The sequence below is a fragment of the Onychomys torridus genome, chromosome 9 (genome assembly GCF_903995425.1).
Source record: "Onychomys torridus chromosome 9, mOncTor1.1, whole genome shotgun sequence".
In the NCBI taxonomy this organism is placed as follows: Eukaryota; Metazoa; Chordata; class Mammalia; order Rodentia; family Cricetidae; genus Onychomys; species Onychomys torridus.
In genome coordinates, this window is record NC_050451.1 from 58,857,102 (window position 1) to 58,864,313 (window position 7,212).

The 7,212-nt window shown below is 55.5% G+C and overlaps 1 protein-coding gene across 1 annotated transcript; it reads left to right on the forward strand.

The window, feature by feature from the left end:
* Window positions 1–530: 530 nt before the first annotated feature.
* Reep4 (receptor accessory protein 4) lies at window positions 531–4,312 on the forward strand. Its single transcript, XM_036199424.1, has 8 exons — window positions 531–1,020; window positions 1,772–1,844; window positions 2,242–2,318; window positions 2,411–2,531; window positions 2,973–3,086; window positions 3,280–3,415; window positions 3,572–3,729; window positions 3,838–4,312. Exons 1-8 carry the CDS (start codon window positions 989–991, stop codon window positions 3,901–3,903), a joined length of 777 nt encoding a protein of 258 aa, XP_036055317.1. The 5' UTR covers window positions 531–988; the 3' UTR covers window positions 3,904–4,312.
* The last annotated feature ends 2,900 nt before the right edge of the window (window positions 4,313–7,212 follow it).

Below are 7,212 nucleotides of genomic sequence, written 5' to 3' on the forward strand. Positions count from 1 at the left end.
CCAATGCAAGTGTGTGTGTGTGTGTGTGTGTGTGTGTGTGTGTGTGTGTGTGTGTGTGTTTCGAGACAGAGTTTCTCTGGGTAGCTCTGGCTGTCCTAGAACTCGCTCTGTATACCAGGCTGTCCTTGAACTCACAGGGATCCACCTGCCTCTGCCTGGGATTAAAGGCGTGTGCCACCACCACCCGGCTTGTCTTTTCTTTCATTCTGAATTCCTTTCCTTTTGTTTGTTTGCAACAGTGACAGTGTCATGATATATCTGTAGCCCAGCCTGGACTGGTAATTCTCCTGCCTCAGCCTCAGGGGTTCATGTGTGCGCCACCACATCCAATTAGGAGTCCGGGTTGTTTTTGTTCCTCTTATTTTTCCGTTGTGACTTTCCACCTGCTAACCTTTCAGACTTGCAACACTATTCGACCTGTGGCCCCACCTCCGAGACGCGCGGCGCATCGCCGCTTTAAGGGACTGGCCTTTTGTGTCCGTGACCTCGCCCCGCCCCTCTGAAGGCTTCGTTGCGCCTGCGCCTCGAGCTTGAGCACTGGGGTTGGGCAGAACCAGGTTCCGTGCAACTTTCAAGTGAGTTACAAACTCCGCCCCGGACACTGCTGCAGGTGGTCAGCCACCCCGGACCCCGGCGGTCCGTGAGAGCGGAGATCCGGACCTGCCACCCCGACCCGGGACTAGCAGCGGCGCCCTCAACAGGCGAGCGCGCGGTTCTCCGCGACAGGAATTGTCGGACTTGATTCCGCGGCGCGGGGCGGAGGAACGCACCCGCCCTCCCCGCTCCCAAGTCGGTTTCCTCTTCAAGGCCCCACGTCCACTGGTTCCGGGTTCTCCAGGCTTCTCGCACTGTGGGGTAGGAGGCAGGGGTGGTGGTCTCTGCCTGCACCGAGGGACAGGTGTACTGCAGCGCCACTCGGCCCCTTGCCCCTGGTCCTGAGTGAGCGTCCCTCCGGTTGTCTCTTGGGATCGTCTCTAAGGCTATCAGGATGGTGTCCTGGATGATCTGTCGCCTGGTGGTGTGAGTATGGCCCCTGTGAGACCCCCTCTGATCCCTGGTGCTAGCCTGCCTTTGGGGTGGAAACCGGGAACGTTTGGTAAAGAAGAGAATTTTCTGAACTCCATCAGCCATTCCCCAACACACACTTAACGGTCCTTGAGCTCTGAAGTGGGACCTGTCACTGAATGCCTTGTTCCCAACCCGAATCCTTCTAGGCTGATTGGGGACCCTTCCTACTTGTGCACACACTGCAGACAGGTGCAGGCAGGGCTCAGGCTTTGCCACCCACAGCCCAGAGAGAAGGTGATAGGTGCTGCTGTGGGCAGAGAATCCAGGTGCCTCCTTCCCATCTGAGCAGCCACATGACCCACCACCACCCCTAGCTTCAGCCTCTGAAGTCTACCCCTCACTTTTGGATATCCCAATACCTGGCTCAAATGTCTCTTGCTGCATCCTGGTGGCCCTGGGCCTGATTGCGTGTAGTGGGAGGGGATGGACAGCTTGGTGCTCTCACCCACTTTGTTGTGTGTTCTCAGCCTGTCCTGTACCCATGGGCCACCAGTGCAGGCCTGAGCAGGCTTGGGATGTTTGTAAACAGCCGGGTGGGGAGGCAGCCTCCAGGGCACTGACTCAGGCACCTTGGGTTGTGCAAGCCAAGCGGGAAAAACAGGGCAGGCACTGCCACCTCGCATCCAGGTTGGGGGAATCAGCCACCTGGCAGGAAGAGGGTGGGGCATGGTGCCCCTCACACTTCCTATGCCTACTGTTCCAGGCTCATATTTGGGATGCTGTATCCTGCATATGCTTCCTACAAGGCTGTGAAGAGCAAGAACATTCGAGAATATGTGAGTGTAAAGGATTGGTGGGAAAGCTTAACTAATGTGATTAACCTTGAGGAGTCATCAGGGAGGGCCTGGTAAGACTTGGTGATATAGAAGAGGCCTGAATGGGCCTCTCAGACTCCAGGGGCTCGATGGTGTGGCCCATCTTGGGTAGAATAGTCAAGTGAGTATGGAAGGAGAGCCAGCCATTAGCATGCCCATGGAGGATCTTGTGGGTGAAGCATGCTGAGGTGGGCACTGGAATGAAAGGCAGTTTCTCAGGGGCTCCTGCCTAAGCAGACATGGGGAAATGCAGCAATGCAGTGGGACTGGCTCTCAGGAATCTCTGGGCGGGGCCAGCCGGGGGCGGGCGTTGGCACCTCAGGCTCCCAAGCTGAGCTCTGTGCACTCTGACCCACAGGTCCGGTGGATGATGTACTGGATTGTCTTTGCCATCTTCATGGCCGCAGAGACCTTCACGGACGTCTTCATTTCCTGGTTTGGCATGAGGATTGGCAGGCCATGGGTTGGGAAAGCCTACCCCAGTACCGGGCTCCTGGCTCACATACACTCCTCCCCTGCTCCCCCAGGTTCCCTTTTTACTATGAGATCAAGATGGCTTTCGTGCTGTGGCTGCTCTCCCCTTACACCAAGGGGGCCAGCCTGCTTTACCGAAAGTTTGTCCACCCGTCCCTGTCCCGCCATGAGAAGGTACCCCTGGGGGAGATGGAGGATTAACACAGAAGGGTGTGTCGGGGAGAGGGTGTCAGACAGAGCCCTGTATCTCAGGTTCAGGGAGCCTGAGATGCCTGGGTCCAATTTCCTGTCCCACTTCAGTTTTGTTATGGTCCTGGGAAAGGGGTTGGCTTTCCTCATCTACCTGGATGATACATATGAATGAACTTTAAGGGGTGTGACATGCCAGCAGGAAGTTGATGTGGCCATGGAAACATGGAGGGGACACTCACCTCCGAGGTGTGGAGTGGGTGTGTGGGTGGGGAACCCTGCTCATAGCTTTTGTTCTGAGCCTATATCTGTGGCTCCTGGGCCCTAGGTAGGAGCAGGCTAGGGATTGTGACAACCAAGGGCTTCTTGGGGTCTGCAAGGAAATGGCTCCTTTGTTGATCTGAGCTCTCCACTCTGGGTCTGCAGGAGATTGACGCGTGCATTGTGCAGGCAAAGGAGCGCAGCTATGAGACCATGCTCAGTTTTGGGAAGCGGGGCCTCAACATCGCCGCCTCGGCTGCTGTGCAGGCTGCTACCAAGGTGCTTTGGGCCCCAGGGCTCACGGTGTCAGCCCCAGTGCCAGTACCCTTTGAGCCAGCTCCGTTCTGAATCTCCTGCCCTAGTGATTAGTGGCCCGACCAGACCAGCTTCCCTGCTAAAGCCAGCCAGCACCCACCCCCCCTGTGTCCCTCTTCTGCAATTAATACAGTGCCTCCCATCTCTCACCTCCTAGAGTCAGGGTGCTCTAGCTGGGAGGCTACGGAGCTTCTCCATGCAGGACCTCCGCTCTATCCCTGACACCTCTGCTCCCACCTACCAAGATCCCCTCTACCTGGAAGACCAGGTGCCCCGACGCAGGCCCCCAATTGGTAAGTGGAAAAAGAAGCCAGAGCTGACCCTGAGAAGGTCCTCCTCTCTGAGGGCTAGAGGGACGGTGGGAGTGGCCAATCCACCCACCCACCCCACCACCCCACCCCCTCACCCCCGGCTTGGGGGGATGTTCAGCTTTGTCCTCTCTTCCACAGGGTACCGGCCAGGTGGCCTGCGAGGTAGTGACACAGAGGATGAGTGTTGGTCAGACAATGAGGTAGTAGTACCCCAGCCACCCGTCCGGCCCCGAGAGAAGCCTCTGAGCCGCAGCCAAAGCCTTCGGGTGGTCAAGAGGAAGCCATTGGTGCGAGAGGTCAGTGTCAGTGTGCCAGTGTGAGGGAAGGACAGTGTGTGAGGGATGTCGGCTGAGCTGCCATGCTCATGCCGTTCACGGTATGTTCGTTGGCTTTCTCTCCCCAAGGGCACCTCACGCTCCCTGAAGGTCCGAACCCGGAAAAAGACAATGCCCTCGGACATGGACAGCTAGATTCTGCAGTCAGGCCACCTATCTTACCTCTGGAGCCAGCAGGGGACCTTTTGCTGCTACACCATCGGTTGCCTGGGCTCCGCCCCTCCTGGCTTCTGCAGCTGCCTAAGGGGCACTCGTGATGTGGTACCCGGCATGGGGATGCACCTACAGTATACCAAAGCAGGCCAAGCCCAGGGGCCTATTTATTGCCTTCTTCAGCGTTTGCCTTTTCCAGACATGGGACCAGAGCTCCACTAGTCCCTACAGATGAAATCCAAAGTCCAACCAGTTGTGTTCATTCCCTTTTACTTCAAAGGACTTGACAGCCTTTTCTAAGGCCTGGTGTGTGTGTGTCCTGGCTGTGTGTTTCACGTTGGTGAGTGAGGTCGGGCTTGTGAATGTTTTTATAAATAAATACCTAACGGTGTTTGGCTTCCCTGATCTGTCTCTTCACTCCTCACCTCTCATAATATTGTAACTAGCAGCCCACTGCAGGCTCTGGCAGAAGGGTGGGAAGACTACCAGATCTCTGTGCTTAGAAGGGGAGGCCACCAATAAACGGTCACAGCAGCAAGTGTTCTCATGGTTGAGCTCCCTGTGGAGTCAGGCTGGAGCCTTTGATCCCAACGTTATTGGGGGAGGGGACAGGATCTCTGAGTCCAGCATGGTCTACATACCAAGTTCCAGGACTAGAGAGACCATGTCTCAAAAACAAAACGAAACAACAACCCCAAAAGAGTCAGACTCTTGGAGAGGACTCAGAGACAGTACTGGCCCTTACAGGAAGAGGCAAAGGTATGGAGACGGTGTGGAGACTGCACAGAGCCAACCTGGGAAGGCAGGCTAGGTCTTCCATAACCTGGAGGGAGGGTCCTCAGTTCTGTAACCCTTTTCTGTAAACATTCAGGTATAATCAGGGTGAATTTGCATTCTAAGCCACTAGAGGGCAGCAGCTGCCTGGGGCCAGGCTGCCCCCACCTTCCAGGTCAAGGTGGGCGGGGCTCGGAGGCTGGCCAAAGCCTCGCCCTGCTGAGGCCTGGCTGCTGATGGGGCAGGCCAAGGGAACGATGCCGAACCCAGCCGGACCAATGACAGCCCTTCTCTGCTGCTAGTGGCTGATCTGTGGCCTGCTCCATCTACAGAGACCCAGGCTCTTGCCCTGCACTGGCTCTAATCCATCTCCTCTGATGCCTGGGTCATCTGCCCCTGATGTTGGGGTGACATAGTGCCCTGGGGTGCCCCCTCCCCACACTCTCTCCCATCTGCCCATCTCTCCCACTTCAGAGCGAAGAGGTGGATGAGAATGCTGGTTGGAGGAAAGGTATGAGCTGCTAAATTGGAGCAGCCTGTGAGGATTAACTCTTGGTGTGGGGATTATCTGGGTTTTATTGGAGGGAAGGCATTTAATCTGTGTGGCTGATTTAGCCTCTCTCGGATTGGGATTCAGTGGCTTCCTCATGACATTCCCTCTCATTGTGATGCTGATTTGCCACCTCATTAATTCACTCAGATGTGTTGCTAGATAGTGTAGGGGTGAGAAGACAAGGAAGTCGATACTATTATTATAATCCCCATTTTTCAAAGGCACATAAGGGCAAATGATTTGCCCAAGGTGGCCCAGCTACTAAGTGGCAGGATTGGGCTTTGGACCAGGCAGTCTGGCACCAGAGTTGATGTACTTAATCACTATTCAGTAAATGAGCTGTTCCTTGCCTGGGAGGCAGGGAGAAGGAGCCTGGCATGTATGGAATATTTGTTGCATGCCTGACCTTGTGCTGGGCATTTCGCAGAGATGGTTTCCTTAAATTCTCTCAAATGAGCCCATACCCATTTTATGGATGAAACAGCTTTCTGCTCTACAGAGCACTGCCTGGGAGGTGGGCAAAGTCAGTCCTCCAGGAAGAACAGCCGGAGCCAGTATCCCCAGGCTCTGCAAAGCCCAGGCCTGCATTCTACCATCTCTGCTCTTTCTTCCCTGCCCGACTTTGCCCTATGCAGATTTATACTCCTACCCCAGCCCAGATATGTGAACCCTCTGCAGGCATGCCTCTGCCTTGCCTTGCTCATTGGGCGTTCCTCCCATTGCCGTTCATGAAGAGATTCTGTTTCCATCTTGAGTACGTCATAATGTTTTGCCGCTCCTCAGTCGTGACTTCAGAACCAGCCTTATTTTACTGTTGTATCCCAGCCCAGAATAAGTGGTTGAGGTATTTTTAGAACTGTGGGATTTGGTGGTAATTGTCTGACTTCTGAGCTCACACATCACCCCGTCCTCGTCCTCTTGGAAGCCTCTTTAACTCCCCAGCACAGGGTTAGAAGTCATTTGCCATCATGTTCATATCTCCAGGAGTGGCTCCTAGCCTCAGCCTAAGGCCTGACACCTCCGAGAGAGGCCTGAAGGAGGGTTGCTACTAAACCAACACAAACATCAGTGCCTTCACCCTCTTCAGGGTGGGAGTGAACTTGTGCTTTGGTGTCTGTGCCCTGTATCACCTCAGTTCCGCCACACAGCTTTCAAACCACCAGCGTCTCTGATATGGCTTGATGAACAGCTGGCTAAAATGTAGGACTACCAAGGCATCCTGAGGCCACACAGGAAGAAGTGAGCAGAAGTCCAAGTTGTAGGCTGTTCTGAGCAAGCATACATGTGAGCCTGAGACTTGGGGCACTGTGTAGCATATGGGCATACCTCGGAGCCGCTCTGCCCGTCTGAGAACCACCCAGGCACACCCCCAACCCAGCACTATCCACCTCTGCAGAGGGTCCCTGGCCCACCACTGATCCTCTGGCCTGGCCTCTTAAGGGGGTGGGTGGGTGGGAGTTCAGCTGTGCTCTTGCTTTCCAAGGGCCGCCAACCCACTTGATACCACAGTGCCTGGTCTCCTCAGGTAGGATCAAGGTTGGAAAGGACCCGACTCCATGAAGGCCAGTCCCTAGAACATACTTTCTGTGGGGTCCTGGTCCCGTTCCCACTCCTCAGCCTTCCCCACCCTTCCTGGCCGGTTACCTGGTTCCCTCTCTCCCTCCTGCCTCCCTCATGCCCCTGTCACCGGCTCCATCACTGACCCTCTGACCTGTGGCCCTTCTCGGCCTTCTGTGTCATGACACACAGGAAGCCATGACTGTATTTTTACCTACCGTTCTCAGCAGCATACTTACTAAGCCTCTAGATCCCACATGTAACCCCCGGCCCAGGCTGAGTTGGGGGGGGAACCTGGCAGGCGCTGTCCTCCACTGGAGGGGATTCAGGACATAACTGCTCGGGTCCATGTCCCCATTTCTCACCCAGCATCTAGGGCTGGGGCACACTAACAGGTGATCGTCACC

What these genes read in the sequence shown, in the direction of transcription:
- Reep4 (XM_036199424.1), top strand. Translation starts at nt 989, where the DNA reads ATGGTGTCCTGGATGATCTGTCGCCTGGTGGT. An exon ending in ATGATCTGTCGCCTGGTGGT is followed by an intron (nt 1,021 to 1,771) that starts GTGAGTATGGCC and finishes CTACTGTTCCAG; the next exon opens with GCTCATATTTGGGATGCTGT. An exon ending in CCGACGCAGGCCCCCAATTG is followed by an intron (nt 3,416 to 3,571) that starts GTAAGTGGAAAA and finishes TCTCTTCCACAG; the next exon opens with GGTACCGGCCAGGTGGCCTG.